The 19,602-nt window shown below is 39.1% G+C and overlaps 1 protein-coding gene across 2 annotated transcripts in view; it reads left to right on the top strand.

Annotated features, from left to right (window-relative positions):
* The window catches only part of LOC111142692 (ATP binding cassette subfamily B member 11), a 95,258-nt gene that overhangs the window by 56,884 nt on the left and 18,772 nt on the right, over positions 1-19,602 (top strand). Inside the window, exons 15-20 of one of the 2 annotated variants that reach the window (XM_022495988.1) lie at positions 1,694-1,864; positions 2,375-2,576; positions 3,617-3,692; positions 7,669-7,771; positions 14,145-14,309; positions 19,427-19,531. In XM_022495988.1, coding sequence (XP_022351696.1) covers positions 1,694-1,864; positions 2,375-2,576; positions 3,617-3,692; positions 7,669-7,771; positions 14,145-14,309; positions 19,427-19,531 — 822 coding nt within the window. The remainder of the gene's footprint in view (positions 1-1,693; positions 1,865-2,374; positions 2,577-3,616; positions 3,693-7,668; positions 7,772-14,144; positions 14,310-19,426; positions 19,532-19,602) is intronic. The other variant, XM_022495990.1, reaches the window with a different exon arrangement.

Genomic DNA, 19,602 nt, shown 5'->3' with positions numbered 1-19,602 from the left:
CTTACTCCATCTGTTAAGCATTTGTCCAAGCAGCTGATAAATTTGTTATGTGGCAATGACTTACACAATGCTCATTGATGCCTACCAATGTCATTGTTCTTTCATTGCCTTGTGCTTGAACAGCTAATACTGTGGCCTCAGGTTTGTATCTCGCATATTCAAAAACTCCTCATTTGTCTTCATTTTAAACAACGACAACAAAAACCAACTCCATATTATTATACGTATTTTGTAGCCGATGGTCTGATAAGTCAAAGAAGAGCTGTTATAACCAGTTAACACACATGTACTGCTTACTACCTGCTTACTACCTACCAGACACTGTTCTGAGCACTTTACATCTCATTTAACACTCACGACCATCCTGTTGGCAGCTACTGTTATTATTTTCGTCTGTAAAGAGAGAACCAAGTTTCCAAGAGGCCAAATAACTTGCTCAAGGCAGGAGAGTCGAGGTTCACACCCACGTGGTCTGGCTCCAGAGTCTGCGCTCTAGATCATTGCCTATTTAGTCTTTTGGATTACCTGTGTGAATAGGATTATAGCTGTGAGTATGATAGAGTCCAGTGGTAAAGAGTATAAAGCTTTGGAATCAGACTGTTTACATGAAACTCCCAGCTCCTCCATTTGCAAGCTCTATAAACTCGGGCAAGTTACTCCAACCCCTTACACCCCAGCATTTCCTTACCCATTGATTGAGGGGAACAGCATTACCTGCCTCATGGGGCATCTGGGAGGACTAACGAGGTAATATGTGTGAAGAGCTTAACTTCATGCTTTGTACATGGTAAGTGCTCAACTCATGTTGGCTAATAATAAACAAGACAAGAGCCTGACAGTATTGGGACATTCCAATATAATGCTAGACATGAAAGATACTCAGTAACTTTTTGCTGTCAGTGGTAATGATTATACAACTAGTTTGATCTTTCATTTGCAATACAGAGATAGTGTTAATGTTGTGTTTTTCTGTGTTGCTTAGCTAGAGAAAAGAAGGAAGAATTTGGTAAGTGCTTTAACCCTTTAAAATGGGTTTTCAGGATCCTGATCAACTTTTTCTTTGGTGGAAACTTTTTATTTTTTTTAAGTAGGCTCCGCACCTGGTGTGGTACCCAACACAGAGCTTGAACTCAGGACCCTGAGATCAAGACCTGAGCTGAGATCAAGAGCCAGATGCTTAACTAGCTGAGCCAACCAGGCTCCCCTACATTGGTGAAAACATATTATTTCAAGTTGAGCTAGAGAGAAGCATTTATACAACCCAGTGAAGCTGGGAATGAAAGAATGAATCAATTTCTTTTTTTTTTTCTTTCAAATACTTTATTTGTTTATTTGGCAGAGAGAGAGAACACAAGCAGAGGGAGCAGTAGAGGGAAAGGGAAAAGCAGGCTCCCTGATGAGCTGAGAGCCTGAGCAGGACTCCAACCCAAGACCCTGGGATCCTGACCTGAGCTGAAGGCACATACTTAACTGACTGAGCCACCCAGGTGCCCGCAAAATGGATCAATTTCTTTATCTTACACACAAATATTGATTAGATAGTAACCTGTTTCAAGAAACAGTATTTCTTTCAGTGAAATTTGGTCCTGTGAAAACTCATGCTTGAGAAGGAAGCTAGAAAGGATCTTGTAATAATCCCTGACAGGAGCCATCAAATTGTTCCTCTTCATTACTGGTGTCACCTTCTTCCTAGCAATTTGACACTCTTGTTGGAGAAGGAGGAGGCCAGATGAGTGGTGGCCAGAAGCAAAGAGTAGCCATTGCCAGAGCCCTTGTCCGGAACCCCAAGATCCTGCTTTTGGACATGGCCACCTCGGCACTGGACAACGAGAGTGAATCCATGGTGCAAGAGGCGCTCAGTAAGGTTTGTTGAAAGTCTGAATTCATTTTTCAAGACCATGTGGAAATGTGCTGTAGGAAAGGCAGCTTGCTGAGAGGAGGCTTGGGGGTCGGGTGGTGGGCTGGGAAGAACAGAATGGAGATGAGGAGGGAAAGAGAAGGACTACATGGGTCAGTGTCTCTAGTCTATGTAGAAACTACTGACTGACTAGAATGTTCCTCACAGTTGAATAGAAGTCAGTTTGGCTTACTTGCGAAAGCTACAAATATAAATTTTAAATCTTATTAAATCTAACATGTGATTTCAAAAATTTCCATTTTGATTTTAGCTGTTGATTAATAGCAGCAACTGGACCAACATGTGGGGTGTTCATGGCTTTGATAAAGTGCAGTGGCCTTTTCTAATATCTGCAGAGGACCTGTTTGAGGATTTTCCCAAGGACCCAGGATCTGATCACTGGTGGATTCTGAGACCATCCAAATGTCAATGTCAGCTCTTACTGTTTGGTTAACAGTGCACTGTACATTCCTGCAGATCCAGCAGGGACATACGATCATTTCGGTGGCTCATCGCCTGTCCACAGTCAGAGCTGCAGATGTCATTATTGGTTTTGAACATGGTAGAGCAGTGGAAAGAGGCACCCATGAGGAGCTGTTGGAAAGGAAAGGAGTCTACTTCACTCTAGTGACTTTGCAGAGTCAAGGCGACCAGGCTGCCGATGTCGAAGGCACAAAGGGCAAGTGTCTTTTCCATCACACATGTACAGTCTCGAAAGCATTATGTTTGTTAGTTCTCATGGTTTCATGGATTTCTTTATATTTTTATATACACTGTCTTATCTGTTCTCCCTAAGCCCCTCGAGGCACATTATACAGATGATAAGAGAAAGAACAAAAGCTCAGGAGGTTCAGTTACTTGATCAAGTCAGAGAGCTAAAACCCAGGTTTTATGGGGAAGACGATCTTGATTCCACCCCTCTTGTTCCTCCCTCCCCACTTTGCAAATAGGAAAGCTTTCTTAGAGCAACCTGTGCCCAGTAGGACCTCTATTCTTACTAATTGAGTAAATTAACCAATGACTAAACACTGGAATACCTATTTTCACTAAAGCAGATAGATACATCAGGCCCTAGCACATCTTTTTTTTTTCAGTCTGAATTTTCAGATTTGATAACTTATCCCAGCCTACATCAACCAACCACTCCAAAAGTTCTCTACCACATCACATATCAATTCATGAACTCCACTGGGTACAACTATTGTGTATATTTAACACATATGATTTCTTCTGAAAAGATTTTTTTTAATTTGTTGAATATAAATTCACCAAAGGGTGAATGAAGGGTTTCCCCTTCATTTTTTTTTTTTTAAATTAACCATGCTATCAGATATCTATTTGTTGGAGATAATACATGGGGTATCACAGAGTTCCAATGATTTAAGACTGCTGAGTATTTTCTTAAGTTTGTTTGTTAGTTTATTTATTTATTTAAGTAATCTCTACGCCCAGTGTGGGGCTGGAACTCAAGACCCCATGTTCAAGAGTTGCATGCTCTTTGAACTGAGTCAGCCAGGCACCCCCTGCTGAGTATCTTGACATTTTATTTTTGTTAGAATGTGCTGGATAAGTGCTAAGGTTTTTTTGCTACAACAAAGTTAATAGAATGTTTTAGCATCAGACATAGTAATGATAGGCTAAGCAAGCATAGTAAATTTTCTTTTGATATGGTTCTCCTTATTGTATACACTAAGGAATGGTTCATGTTGTGTTGAATAGGGGAAGATGAAACTGATGGGGCCTCACCTGTCAGCAAACAGACCTTTTGCAGAGGGAGCTACCAAGCTAGTTTAAGGTAAGCTGAAGCCATGGGCAAACTTTAAGGTTTTAAAATATTCTTAGGAGCCCTCTGCACCTATGGTCCTCAGGCAATATCTCAGGTACAACCAGGAGATCCTTGAGTGTAGCCCCAGGTTTCATGTAATATGAACATGCAAATGAACCCTTGAATGCTGTATTGACATTTCCATTTCCAGTTTAAGGGGAATTTTTGTTTAACTTTGGCTTCTTATTATGGGTAGGGTCATGATAGAGCCGCTTTATAAGTAAAATGTTGTTAATTGAGCTGAGAAAGGGTATTTATTTATTTATTTATTTATTTTTTAAAGATTTTATTTATTTATTTGACAGAGAGAGATCACAAGTAGAGAGAGAGAGAGGGAGAGGAGGAAGCAGGCTCCCTGCCAAGCAGAGAGCCTAATGCAAGACTCGATCCCAGGACTTTGGGACATGACCTGAGCCGAAGGCAGAGGCTTAACCCACTGAGCCACACAGGCACCCCTAGAAAGGGTATTTAAAAAATCTGTTGGGTCTTGGCCCCTCGATCTAACCATGGTATTAAAGCACTGTTTTACATGGAGGTGAAGTTGCGGCCTTAGGTCCATTCTTTCGCCTGCTGAGCTGCAATTGAATTACAAATGTTCCTGCTTCCAGAGCGACCCATCTGAATTCAAATCATTCCTTAACTAGATGAAATAAGAAATATATTTTTTAGCATTTGAAAAGAATTTCCTTAGACCCCAGCTATTTATTTTCTTGTGGCTGAATATAGAAGTATTAACTTTCAAACATATTTTTGGAGTATTTAGTCTTTCATCCTGACTTAAGAGTTTCAGTAAAATAGTTCTTTAATGTTAAAAGTGTGCATATTAAGAAGGATTCTGCTCAAGAGTATCTGTCTCTCTTCATGAAAACATTACTTAATATTTTTTTCCCCTAGGTTAGGAGGCTGTAAATAATGGGTGACAGCAGATTTCCTTACTCTTGGATTTACAATTTCTAGGATATTTAATTCAAGGCTGTACTCCGGGTAAAGGCTCAGTTATAAGACTTGCCCTTTCAAGGTAGTATATTGCGTATTGAAAACTGGTTTAGAGAGGCTTAAAATAAAACATTTAGGTAACAACTCCAAGTAATTCAAACACAGATTTATTTTTAATATTCAAAGAATAATGTATAGTGTTGTTGAATCACTGTGGTGCACACCTGAAACTAATGTAACGTTATGTATCAACTATACTTTAAAAAAAAAAAAAGAGTAGTTCATGGAGCTTATGCGTAGGGTTTTTATTTTTCCTTTTGAGAATAAGTCTATTCATAAAAATTTCAAGAAATGCTAGTTTTATCAAATTTATTGAATTTGGAAAACAATAAAGCAATAGCTTCAAGTTACTTTGGAAAGTAAAAACTAAAAAATTTGCCAAAATTATTAGGTGATTTTTATAGATATTAGGCATTATGTTTAACCATGCTTCTCTTATTGGAAGAAAAAAATTATAAGGGTCATTAGAATCACAACCTGAAAATACTATCTTCTTAAACACAGAAAATGGTTAGGCACCTCTTTTGATTGCAAAGAGGAAGTGATCGATATATTCATGGTCATGTCAACAAGAAAATAAATATTTTCTTTTTTTAAAAAAATTTATTCATTTGACAGACAGAGATCACAAGTAGGCAGAGAGGCAGGTAGAGAGAGGAAGGGAAGCAGGCCCCCTCCTGAGCAGAGAGCCCAAAGCGGGGCTCGATCCCAGGACCCTGAGATCATGACCTGAGCCTAAGGCAGAGACTCTAACCCACTGAGCCACCCAGGCACCCGGAAAATAAATATTTTCTTAACTTTTCAGATGAACAAAATTCTATTTGTTCTAAATAGTTTACTTACAGTTTATTATTAGGACCAAATAAGCATTTTTAATATAAATATTTCCTATATGGCTATTAATTCTCACAAATTGTACATTTTTGGTGACTAGGATGAGAAATCCAGAAATACAATCTACACCCAGAAAGTAGCTATTAACCTCCTGCAGAGAAAGATTTATAAGTTTGAATAAGAAGGTCTGTTAAAAATATCTCATTGTATATGCTGACAGATTTTTTTTTGCTAAAAGATGACTAAATTAAATGTTAATTTATATCTTATTTCCTTGGCTTTGGTCTTTCTGACAGCTCGGTCTCTCTTTAGTAATATATTTTAGGTTCAAGAACAATTTAATGGATAAGAGTAACTAATTTCCTGAATAATAATGATGAAAGAGAGAGAGAACGTGGGAGAGTTATTTAGTCCCCAAATTAGCTGTTATTTGAGGAGAGAAGTGGTACACAGCTTCTGAGAAGGGGACTGGCCCACGTGGTCAGTTTCTTTTTTTTTTTTAAAGACATTATTTATTTATTTGACACTGAGAGAGGGAGAGAGAGAGAGAGTAAGCAGGGAGAGCAGCAGAGGAAGAGTGAGAAGCAGGCTCCCCGCCGAGCAGGGAGCCCAATGTTGGGCTCCATCCCAGGACCCTGGGATCATAACCTGAGCTGAAGGCAGACATTTAACTGACTGAGCCACCCAGGCGTGTGATAGAATTCTAACTCTGGTACTTATGGTGGACCAGAGGGAGCTGGCAGGTGGGCCCAGGGTTTCCGTGGGACAGCCTATGCTAGAGAGGTGGAAAGCTCTGCCAAATAGGGAAAGAAAGAGAGACTTAAGAAATGTAAGAGTCAGGTAGTAGAAATCAGAAGGGACAAGGATGTGTTCTGCCATGCTCATAACTGGGAAGACGTCAGCCATGTTTCCTTTTCCATACACTCTACCATGGCTTCCAATGCTCTTAGCGTCTCTCTAGGCCCATGACCTTACATCTCAGCCTGACCATGCACTCTGCTCTGTCCAGTTGACACATGCCCATTCCTCCTGCATGCTGAAGACTTCTTGACCTTAGGGAACTAACTCAAAGAAGCGACTCTATCGCTGGAGAGCCTCAGGCCAGGCGGGAGGCGGTTGAGGTGTCCCAGACGGCAGTTTGATAGCAGGGAGGTGGGGTGAGGAGTGGGTTCAGGCCCAATCATTATGAGATTTGGCAAGAGTGTGAATGTGCAAGAGCAAGGAAGAGGAAGGACTCAAGACACACACACCCGCTGCACCTGGGTGACTAAGAGGGTGGCGGTGCCACTAACAGGATGTGGGAATGAAGCAGAGGAATGAAGGGATGTGTTGGTGCTTCTTCAGGGGCCTAGTTGAGCAGGTATAATAGGCAAGCGCCACCTGACCCGTTGGTCTTTGTCTAACTTCACTTGGATACAAATGAGGGAGAGGGATTTGTGGGTGGGTCCATCTAGCTCCTCGGCTCTGGCTCTCTCTTTATGCCTTCTTATTGCAGATGAGGTGTTTTGATAATGTAATGACCCCCGCTCATCTTCAGCTTGCCTCTATCACTTTCTCCCTCTCCCTCTGCTGCTCCCCCTGCTTGTGCTCTCTCCGCATCCCCCACCCCCTGCCAAATAAGCAAATAAAATCTTTAAAAAGAAGAAGAAGAAAATCTCAGTAGGGGCCCCATTTTCCTCCTATTAGCTCATTTGTATCCAGGTCGCCTTACACTAGAGTAAACATCAGGTGTAACTAGAGAGAGAAAGAGGTTTCCAAAACTACAACCTACAACCAAAAGGAAGGTAAAGGGGCTGGTCTGTTGCCATGGTAGCAATCAGCCGACCACGTGGATTCCGAATGGATTTGAATCTTGGACTTTTTGTTGGTAGACGGGTGGGGCAGCTTTCCTCTCCTTCTCTCCCTCCCTCCTTGAGCACCCTCTGAATCAGAGTCTAGGTCAGGGTCAAATTTAAACAGCTACACTGCAGGAAGAATTCCGCGAAATCTAACAAGGAAGCCTGGTTGCAATGTTACCTGCAAACTTTTCTGTTTATTTGACTCCTGTGATGTAAGTAAGTCCTGTTCCAACTTGCCCATAACCTATGGACTCTTTCATATTTCTGTTTATTTTCAGAGCTTCCATCCGAGAACGCTCCAGGTCTCAGCTTTCTTACCTGGTACACGAACCTTCATTAGCTGTTGTAGATCACAAGTCTACTTACGAAGAAGACAGAAAGGTCAGGCACCAGTCGCTCTGGGAAGCAGAGGCAGTCTTTCCTGGGGACTACTGCATGACCTTTAAACCTGAGAATATGAGTTTTCAAGGCACAGATACAGTAATGTTCACTAGGTCAGATTAAATGGGAGAATCCATGAGGATGTGATGAAAACTCTAAATTCTACACAATGTATTAAAAGAAATGCAGAGTAATTAATTACTGTAAGAACATCTGGTAACTGAAACTGGACTATAACGGTTAATTGATAGTTTTCAGATGAACCATTGAAACAGACACAAATTACATGTGTTTAGATTATTTGATCATATATGTACAATTTTAAAAGTTTTTAAGAATACTTGAAAAACAATTTTCCTCAAATTTTTAAATCTTCTTAAATTATAACAACCTTGGCAGAAGTGCTTATTCCCCGAAGGTATTTGAGAACATTAGCCCTTATACAAGGTATTGCAATTTTTGAATGAACAGAGGCTAATTACGTTTTATGGACAGTTGTTTACCTCTCGTAGTTTTACCATAACTTTTTTAGGATACATCTAAAATTAACACTATTAATGTTAATATAGTTCAAAACAACACCAAAAATTGAAAGAAACAGGAGAGGAATCAACAGATACAGCAATATTTCTCCCTAAGGATGCAGGTCCTCAAAGCTGTCTTGGGCATCTTACCTTCACAGCAGGTGCCCATCATCCCCCTCCCCAAAGCCTTTCCTAATGTCTGCACTTCATTCTCCCACTGAGAGTCTCACTTTCAACCCCCCACTAACTCTTCATTTGAACCTTTTCACGACAGTTTTCTTATTGAGTCTCATTTGGGGTCTTATTCCTTTCCTTAATTACAGCTTCTTAAAATTAGTGACTATATATTATTTGTGTTTGTATCCCCTTGGGCACTTAGGCCAATGCCCCATTAAGATATCAGGAGATTCTAAAACTAGGATGAAAAATTGAATTTCTACAGTTCAGTAAAGCTGAAACTGCAAGATTTATCAAAGCAAGCAAGTCAGGGAATATTTCAATTACAAGCACATCCATTATGCCTGATGTCATCTCAAACTGTCTTTAAAAAATTTAAAATGAGAATCTGTTTTGGAAATAATTATAAACCTTTGTTCACAGTGACAAATGTGGAATAAAGTACAGTCTTCCTTATGATATTATGACTATGACAGAAGGATTATGAAGGCTTTCTTGGTTCTAATCATTAGGAATGAATACATAGATGTCTCAATATCCAATAGAGTTGGTTTAAACAAATTTCATAGAAAAACACTTTTTCTCAGGAGCAGAAGAGAGAGAAAACACATTTAGCAAACATGGTTATTTACTGCATCTTGCCATTAAGGACTCAACTCTTTTTCTAGATCTAGAGATAGGTATTTCATTTATTTGCATGGTGCTGCCATTAACAACAACAAGACGCCTTATATAAGTAAAGCTCCACGGGACAAAGAAGCAAACACTACATTGAGATTTCAAATGTAAGAGTGCCAATCATATTTGAATTCTGCATTATGGTTTGTTTTTCTAGTTTCTATAACTATTTGACAACAAAAGCAAGACAGAAAGGAAGGAAGGAGGGAAGGCAAGAAGGAAGGAGGGAAGGAGGGAGGGAGGAGGGGAAGAAGAGAAGGGAAGAAGGGAGAAAGGAAAAGAAGAAAATTTGATTCTGCTCTTGCTGTTGAAATTGGCAGGTGGCCCCGCACAGATACAGAGATAGATTCCTGGAAATCTGGAGATCAGATTGCCACAGGGTTCTCATGATATGGAGGAAACTTAGAAAGGAACCATTTAAATAAGAGGAAACCTAAATCAAACATACAGACCAGTTTTAGAGAAGTAAAAATGCTCTATATAATAGTCTACTTCTCAGTATTGTAAATTAGAATGGAATAATAAACTCATTTGAATGTAAATCAATGTCATGTTTAAAAGATGTCACTTTATATTCTCTCTCCAGTGAAGAGAGAAGGAAGAAGGGGGAAAAAGGGAAGCCACTGTGATCTTGCTGAAGCTCTGAGAAAATAAGATCTTATGCTTATATTAATGTACTCATTTGTATGGTAATGATATTAGAGTATTTTAGATTTAAATTTTAGTTTTTTAGATTTAAATGAACACATTTTTTAAAAGATTTTATTTAGTTATTTGGGGCAGAGAGGGGTAGAGAGAGAGGGAAAGAGAATCCTCAAGCAGACTCCATGTTGAGTGCAAAGACCCATGCAGGGCTCAATCCCAGGACCCTGATATCATGACCTGAGCCAAAATCAAGAGTCGGATGTTTAACCAACAGAGCCACCCAGGTGCCCCCACCAATTTTTTAAAAAGAAACAGTGGAATAAATACCATTTAATTTATGGAATTTTTTAATCCCACGTAATACTTTAAAGTACTTTAAATATGTGGGATATTCTAATCCTAAGTAGATTTTAAAGAATTTTAAAAGTTAACTGAATTCCAGAAAGACCAATACTGGCAAAATCCTTTCTTTTTCTCATTTTATGGAGGAGTTCTAACCTTATCTGCTGACTGGGAAGTGTTCTATCTTATGTTGCAATGCAAAAAGTTTACTTACATAAAGGAATTATCTCCACCTTGTGGTCTCTTAGAGTTTTGACTCTGGGCATTTAGAAGAGATGGTTGCATGAGAAGATTGTATTTCCAGACACTAAGTGGGGTTACATGAGACCAAGGTCTCCTAGTTAGCTGGTAACAGAGCTAAGACTGCAGCCTGTTTCTTCCCACTCTCTGAGCTGTGCTTTGGGCTCCCATAACTGGAGTCAGATCTTAGCTATGATGCTGATAAAATTAAATGGAGGATTAGGGGGAACCTACAGACCAGAGGTGCCAGTCTTTGATATGGAGGCATGTCTCTCAGGGAAACTAATGAAGTAGAATCTATAGGAGTTCAAGCCAAGGTCACACATTTGAAACCCATCACAGCCAACTTAGAAGATAGAGTTTAAGTATTCTGTAAGAGGACAGAGACAGGACACTTAACAAATGACTTTCAGTATGTGTCCGTTGGGAGAACCTCTGTTCCTTTGTCATAGTTACCATTTCTTATCATCAAATCTTAAAGTCATTATTGAGGCAGGAGGTCCGGATGGATTGGCACACAGAAACCAGCATAACACTGTTTAGAAAGTAGGACATAAGATTTAAGTAGGAAGTTATATTTTCACCTGACCTATAAGAGGAGATGGAAGGAAGGAATATCCACCACTGAACCATCTGCATAGTCGGAGAGCTCAGTGTTTTTTTTTAAAGTAAATGTTTCATTGCATGTATGCACCACGGGCATGAAAGTTTCATTCATTCTTTCATCCAATAAATATTGATCGTACATCTGCTGTGTGCCAAGGATTGTGTTATGGATGCAAAGATGAACAAGAGCCACCATCCCTCTCCCTGCACTGGAGTTGCTAGCAGGATACTTCTTTACATGCAATAAACACATATGCATGGTGCAACTTGACCTTGCTACAATAAAGGAAACCTCTCAACTTTTATAATTTCATCTCTTTCTGTGAGTTACTGCTTTGCCATGGATGCAAGGAAGATGAATAAATCATCTTTAGCTTTTTTAGAAGACTAAATTTGTCTTTAGCTTTGCAAAAATCAAAGGAAAAAATCTATACACAATGACTTTATATTTTGTCTTCTTCTATTCTTCCACTATTCTTTTTTTTTTAATTCCCTTACTATTTTTTTAAGCTTTATCATATAAGTCAATCAGAAGTCAGTTACCCAGGGGCAGGTTTTCTAGTTTTTGCATCATTCAGGCTTGATGGTGCATCTTTTTGGGGGGTGGATCAGGGGACAGTTTCCCATAAAGTCCAATATCTAGTGAAGGAAGCTAAAAGATAATTATTCAAATCAATTAAATTTTGTCTCCTGTTAGTTTATCTTGGAATGATAACTACTGGAAAAAAATCACTTTGTATTATTTTTACATGTCTCAGGTATTTTTGCTTAGGGTTAGGGATACCTTCAAGAATCAGAAAGCCAGGGAAATTTCTGTTATGTTGGGCTGTGAGTGGGCTGTCTCATAGGGCCCTGGTTCCGGGAAATGTCGGAGTTTGATGTGCCTGAATGTACAGCACATCTGATACTTCCCAAGTCTATAATCATGGAATCCTGGGCATTCTGCTCCAGAAGGAGTCTTGGAGATTACATACTGCTGGGAATCTCGCAGACTGGGCTTTATTGTTAGAATTACCCGAGGAGTATTTTTAAAACACAGATTCATACTCAGGCTTACTAAATTCGAATTTCTGGTGATGGGGACTCAGGAATCTGTATTTTTAATCATTGATCCACAGTAAGTCCAGCAAACATCCTTGTCTGGACACTAACCACCATCTAGAATGGTAAAGGGTCTACATTTTGCTCGATTGCAAGCTTCCAAGTTAGCCTGACACAATTTCATGGGTGCTGGCAGAATATGCAAGTGTCCTGAGCTAGAGACAAAAAAACTTTATTACTCACAGGAAGAATAGTATCCAGAGTTTATCATTTGCACTGGTTTCCCAGCCCAACCCCCAGATTTAACAAGGACCGTTGATAACCAGCAAACAAAGGGGAGTTGTTACAGGGGGGGAATCCTGAGCTGGAGGAGCTTGATTGTTTTATAATGGACAGTAAACACATCTGCTCTTTTCTTGGGTTGGAGATATCATCTCTGTCCTCTAAGGCTATTTGCTATGCAAATGTCCTTGAAAAAATAGTCTGGATAGAGGTAGTCAGCGCGTCTGCATAAGATGTGAAGAAACACAAGACACACATAGAGAGTTGTCTTCCCCAAACAACTTAATCCAACTCTCTCATTTTGAGGATGAGGTAACTGAGCCCCAGAGAGCTAAATATATTCCATAGGTGGCTACACTGGCTCATCCAAGAACCTTGTTCTTTCTTTACTTGTTCTACTCATGCTTTTCTAGTCCCTCTTCTTCCCCCTGGAATTGATTTATAGAGTTAACAGGTTGTCAGAGATGAAATTATTCAACAGAAGGATTTGCTGCATGAATGTATAGTGACAAGTGCAAATGTTGAGAGCAGGCCAGGAGAGAATTTGCAATGGAGGCAATAAGAAATCCATCACCTTCCAAGCTGTCTTCCACCCTAGTTGGCTTGCAGTGATAATGACATAACATGACACAAGGTTTTATTTAAACTAAATTGGTAATATGGTCTTTGACTTTAGAAGCAAAAGGAGAGTATTTGAATTTCCTTGCTGTTGCCTGTTCCTGACATTCGACTACCTAAAGGGTAAATTATCATGTGTTAATGAAACAGAACACTAATTAATAGTTTTGTAGTCAATTTGATGTATTTTTGTATATTTTGATAGAAAGAGTAAAAAAAATCAATGCAAATCTATACAAGCCACCTAAAATCCTTTCTTAAGTGAAGTCAGTAATAAATTTAACAAATGATTGATTAGTCCTACAAATCATGCACTGAGTAATATCTATAGCGAGGAAAAATGATAGTAAAAATGATGGGATTCTGATTATAATATTTACTTTAAAGAGGACAAAAATTTGTTAGCTCTGGCACTTCAATGACAACAACTAAAGAGATCAGAATAGGGAATTATTAAAACAGTTTTCACGCCTTGTAAAGAATATGTAGAATTGAGAAATCCTGAATGGATTACCATTTTCTTTCTTTCTTTCTTTTTTTTTTTTTTGGATTACCATTTACTTCTGGGCACTAATTAAGGGAAATCTTATAGAAAGCATGTCAATGGTAACTGTTGACACCATTTAATACATTTTAATAATTACTTTGCCTTGTTTCAGATACACTGCCCTGTCCTAGCACTTTAGTCAGTTACTAGATTGGAGAACTTTACCATTTACGAAGGATTCACCTTGAAATTTTTACGAGTCCTCAATTATGTAAACAACACCATAGCCCAAAAAATTTTATAAATTGGAAGGGTTACTTTTTTCAAAGATCCAACATATTTATTACTCCCCTGGAGGTAATAAATAAATAATTGTGAAATGAAATAAATAATAAATAAATATCTAATTGTGAAATAGATAAATATCTAATTTATCTAAATAAATAGATAAATAAATATCTAATTGCAAAATGGAAACCACAAGTTCACCTTCAGTTGAGTACCCACCAAGTGTGTCCCTTCCAAGTCACAGCGTGGTCTCAAGCAATTCAAAACCATTTCTTACAAAACAATGAATCACAGCATCTCATAGAACTTAGAGGTCACTCATAACCAATCAAACCATGACTTTTAAATCTGTGAATACCAGAGGGTCTGCTGTATAAGAAAAGAACATAGGCAAAAATATCTGCGTGTACCTTGAGTGACTAATGTACCCTATTTTCCCCTCAAGGACAAGGACATTCCTGTGGAAGAAGAAATTGAACCTGCCCCGGTTAGGAGGATTCTAAAATTCAATGCTCCAGAGTGGCCCTACATGCTGGTAGGGGCCGTGGGGGCTGCTGTCAATGGGTCGGTCACACCACTCTATGCCTTTTTATTCAGCCAGATTCTTGGGGTAAGTGAACAGATGGATTAGCTTTAATCTTCTGATATTTTTTTGTTTTTCCATCAGTGGATATTGTCATTTTTGATGGGTTGGCTCAGTATTTTAATGGATTTAGCTTTCTTTTCATCATCTCTAAAGGATTCAAAGTGCCCCGAGTCTCCATACACAGAAGATAAGAAGACGAAGCTAGGCACTCTCGTTTGGACTGGCAGGATACTCATCCAGTCGTGTCTGTAAAAAAGCTGCAATGTGGCTGCGAATGTAGTGTTAGGAGACGGCAATTTCCCTAGATGCACACAAAATCAGAATGCAAAGCAGGTTCTTGAATAATACAGAAGAATTTTAGGGTCGTTTTGATCTTGCTGAAACAGCTGAGGTGCAAAGTTGGCTTATAAAAGCAGGTGTGAGTGCACGTTGTAGAATTGTCTGCTCTGCTGATTGCACCCTTGAAATGGCCGGTGGGGGAGGAAACAGGAAAGGGAAGAGAGAAGTAAATCAAGGCATGGATAAAGAATAAGCTTATTTCAATCTTTCACTTCCTAGGCATTTTGATAGTCTCCATCTGACTTCACTGCTACAATCAAAAATAATAACTATAAGCATGAATTGACACTATCTAAGCACTTTAAATATAATAGGTCACTCAATTTTCCTAGTAACCGCCTCAGGTAGATATTCTTATTGTTCCTGTTTTCCAAAAAAGCTTACCAAGGTATACAGAACTTCAGATAGCAAATAATGGATCTGGGATTCAAATCCAACGTGACTGGAGAGCCAGGTTCTAATAAAACTCTCATTGTAAAATTAGTTATTGAAATGCTGCCAGGTTTTTTAGTTGAAATTTACTCACATACACAGGTCCCATAAGATTAACAAGGAGAAAAACCTAGAATCTAGATAACTTTATTAATTTGTTCATAGTGAAACAGGACTTAGGTGGTAGGGCCAGGACTAGAACAGAGCTTTTCCGAAGCCTAGATTGAAGAATTTGCCAGCACACCGGACTGTCAGAGCTTGCCAAGAGTCCTGAGCGTTAGTTTCCCTTCTACTTCTCTTTCTTTGGTGGCCTCTCTGGAAGAGGTCCTGACTGGAATAATGTCCCCACGGGCACGAATCATACAGAAAGAGTTGGATAGTCTACAAACAAAATCAAGTCAATTGTGTCAGGAGGGCCCCAGCCCCTGCTTTAATTTCCATTCTGCCCCCTTCTGGTAAGTGAGGAAATCATGGTAATTTCGGAGAGGTAGGAAATTGGAAACTGGGCCCTTCAACCCTGGTAAATTGAATTTTCTGGTTGTGTGAAAGCCTTTGTGATGACAATCTTTTAAATAATTAACTTATATTCCTTACTTTCTGGTAAACACAATATCCTAAATATAATGGAAATTTTCTTTTACTTACTCAACAGATGTTTGCTGGTTGTCTCCCATAGACACTGTGCTAGGAACTTGGGATTGCATTCAATCATGCTGGCTTCTGTAATAGAGTTTCTAGTCTATGAGGAAGACAGACATTAAACACAGAACTCTACCCATAATTCAGCAAATGTTTATGAGTCACTTATTGTTTGTCAGACAGACATCGTTGCTGGGATTGAGGATAGAGGGAGGAACAAGAAAACCAAAGCCCCTCCTTGCTCTCATTACGCTGACATTCTAGTAGGGAAAGGCTCTGGAAATGCATCTCACTGAGCAGTAATGAGATAGATGTAGGAGGGGTGGTGGATACGATTGAATTTTGTAAAGACCCAACTAAGTTCTAGATGTTTGCTTTTAAAAGTAAATCTGGGGGGTCCCTGGGTGGCTCAGTGGGTTGAGCCTCTGCCTTCGGCTCGGGTCATGATCTTAGGGTCCTGGGATCGAGCCCCGCATTGTGCTCTCTGCTCACCAGGGAGCCTGCTTCCCCTTTTCTCTCTCTGCCTGCCTCTCTGCCTACTTGTGATCTCTCTCTCTGTCAAATAAATAAATAAAATCTTAAAAAAAAAATCTGGGATACTATCTTCTTTCCTGATCATCACTTTCTTAGAAAAACAGGGCGAAGAATACATTTACTCAGCCTTACCCAAACCCTTATATGAGCTATTGTGGAAAGAGTGCTGGATTCCCAACCAGGAGATCTTTTCTTCTGAAACTAGGTCTTCTAGATGCTTTTCAAGCACCATATGCCCTGGGGTGGCACCATGCCATTTCTTTGGGCCCTGGGTTCCTCAACGATAAAAGGAAGGATTGACAAAAATGGTTTCTAAGATACCTTCCAGCCCTATTAGTTTATGAAGTGGCCAAGTTAGAAAAAATTGATTTTTCAAATTTTTAACCCCTGTTCTCCTAGAGCATCCCCCGCATTGCTGGTAGTGAGAATAGTCTCTGTGATTCTTCAGGTCACAACCAGAAATCCTAGGAAAAACTCAGCTTAAGCCTTTAGCTTAAGGGTTGCAGTACCAGAGTAACAGGATCTAGTTGGCGAAATCCAAAGTCTGCTCACGGTTAATGTTCTCACAGGGTTATATTTGCTAAGTGAATGATGCTAAACGAAGTACTATTTTCCCTCTCTGATAAAGAAGATCATTTCTGTTTGTCTCTTAGCATAATTACCACATATTCATCAGCAGATTCATGATACTTTCATTTCACAGGGTATAATCATGAGTCAGATAATAGTCTGTTTGTAATTACGCTATTTTCATCCTGACATACCTAAAGGGCACAATGTTCACATTTGGTGTATTGAGAACACAGTTTGGAATGTAGACCCAGCGAATGATTGGACACTGAGGAGCCTGGTTGTTAATCGAGCGAGGCATCGATGCACACATAAAACATAATTTATCTGATTCACTTTCCATGGGTCTAGTTGACTTGGAAAGTGTACAAGTATTCCGAGCACAGCAATGCGGATGTAGCCTGCTAGGAGAAAACATGAACTTTGGAGCCAGCCAGCCCTGGATCTCTGCTCTGTATTCTCTGTGAGCATTTGAACAAGTGGCTTTTCCTTGATGAGTCTTAGTTTCCTCATCTGGAATGAGGGGCAAGAAAATCTACCTTACTGGGTTGTTTTAAGAAGCCTAACTTAAGGAAATCTTCATTTAAGTTAAAGTAGGCTAAGTAACACATTTGGCATCTGGTAAATATCAAGAGTTTAGTGAATGTTTCTTTTCTCCTTAAACAAACTTATCATTACAAAAATGGCAAATGTATCATAGGGAAACCTATGGATAGGTGGCCTTTTGGATTGCATTTCAACAAGAATATACAAAGGACTCATGGGGTAGAATTTTGTGAAAAAGGTTATGGATAGACAGATGCCCAGTCTTGAACTGGACGGTCGTGTGGATCTAATATTAGCCAAATACTTGTTTGATACAGAGAAGATGAGTAATGCCAGGAGCCAAGAGAGCCTGCCAGGAAGAAAACCAGTGGAATCAGAAAAATAGACATTTCCTTATCTAATAACCACTAGCTAAATGAACTTGGATAGGAAGTTTGATATTTTGGGCTCTAGTTTTCCATCTATAAAATAAGAGTTAAGCTGACTAATCTGCACTTCTATGGTCCTATAGTCCATGATTATAATAGGTGACATGAGGGAGCAATGGGAATTGTGGAATCACAGTTTGGGGTTTGGGGGATTTGTATAGTGATTTTTAAAAAAATATTTTATTTATTTATTTGACAGAGATTCCAAGTAGGCAGAGAGTCAGGCAGAGAGAGAGAGGAGAGGAAGCAGGCTCCCCACTGAGCAAAGATCCCGATGCGGGGCTCCATCCCAGGACCCAGGGATCATGACCTGAGCTGAAGGCAGAGGCTTTAACCCACTGAGCCACCCAGGCACCCCTGTATAGTGATTTTTAAAACCAAAAAAACGGGTCTTTAAATCCCTAAATTAGTAAACTCTGTAAACGTATGAGTTATTCTGTGCTGGGAAGAATGACCATGGAATCTTCTGATCCCACTTCCACCAGTATTAAGAACCATGAAGACCCTAGAAACAGTAAATCTTTAATCTAGAATCCCTCCCTCCACTTTGGAATTTGTGATGATTTGAATAGGTTACTTTGCTTTACAAAAAAGGATTTGTTAATGGAGTGGTATACATTGTTTTCAAGAGATTTATCTGGTATGTGGCAGGCACTCAATACATTTTTATTGAATAAATGGTTTCTTTTGAGCAACGGCTTGTTAGGATTGTTCTGGTTACTTAAATTAACTTAGAACAATAAATAAGGCTGTCCAGTGCATACTTTTTCTGAACTCAGAGTTCCCTCACTTAACTCAAGATAGGAGGTTTTGTTGTACCTGAAATCCATTTCCATATAGAGCAATGGCATTAGAATATGTAGCTGTTCTCCCCTTGTCTTATTGCAACAGCTGAGTCCCCAATCATTTGCTTGAGCATACGTCTGCAAGTTCAGAGTATGCTCATAAAGTATAGTCTGCTCCTAATTACACACTCAAAACACCCCATTCACAACTTCCAGAGTGGTTTTTTTTGGGGGGGAGGGTGTGTGGGTGGAAGGATGTTTTCAACTTCCCCTGATTTAGAAAGAACAACCTTAGATGGATAGAAAACTAGTTCCAGTTAATGCCTTGATAGCTACTTTAATGATGCTATGATTCACATATATATATTGGTATACATACATATACATATATATGTCTATATATATACATACATATATGTATGGTACCTGAATGGGAAAATCATCTTTATTGCTTCTACTATTTGAGAAGGACAGAAATCATGATGACTCTCTTTGTTCCAGATACATTCCCTTCTTTCCTTCCTTCCTTCCCTCCTTCCATCTTTCCTTCATTTTTTTCTTTGCCTTATTATATAAAGGATTTGAGATATTGAATCATATTTTTCATCTGTATCAGTGAAAAGCCAACACAATTGCCTACATGAGGCTAAGAAATCAGACCAAAATTCTGCAAATTATCGCTGTTGGTTTTCATTTGCCAAGTTTTCTTTCCCACGGGAATTAAAGTAGACATGCTCATAGCTAACTTTGGTTTAATTACTAGTATGTTCTCTTAACTCAATGCTTAAGAGAAACTTCTTTTAAATGTATTTATTTCTTTTGCTCTTGTTTGTAATAATAAAGTGATATTTTTGCTTACTATTTTAAGACTTTTTCACTTCCTGATAAAGAAGAACAAAGGTCACAGATCAATGGTGTGTGCCTGCTCTTTGTAGTAGTGGGCTGTGTATCCTTTTGCACTCAGTTTCTGCAGGTAAGGAATTTTATTTTTTAGTAAGTGATTTAGCTATTTCCTCCCTTTTCATGTTAAAATATCACTAAAGA

The sequence above is a fragment of the Enhydra lutris genome, unplaced genomic scaffold, assembly GCF_002288905.1.
Source record: "Enhydra lutris kenyoni isolate GAN:26980312 unplaced genomic scaffold, ASM228890v2 scaffoldscaffold1, whole genome shotgun sequence".
Classification (NCBI taxonomy): Eukaryota; Metazoa; Chordata; class Mammalia; order Carnivora; family Mustelidae; genus Enhydra; species Enhydra lutris.
Note: the sequence above shows the minus strand (reverse complement) of the source record. Positions and strands in the feature narration are given on the sequence as shown.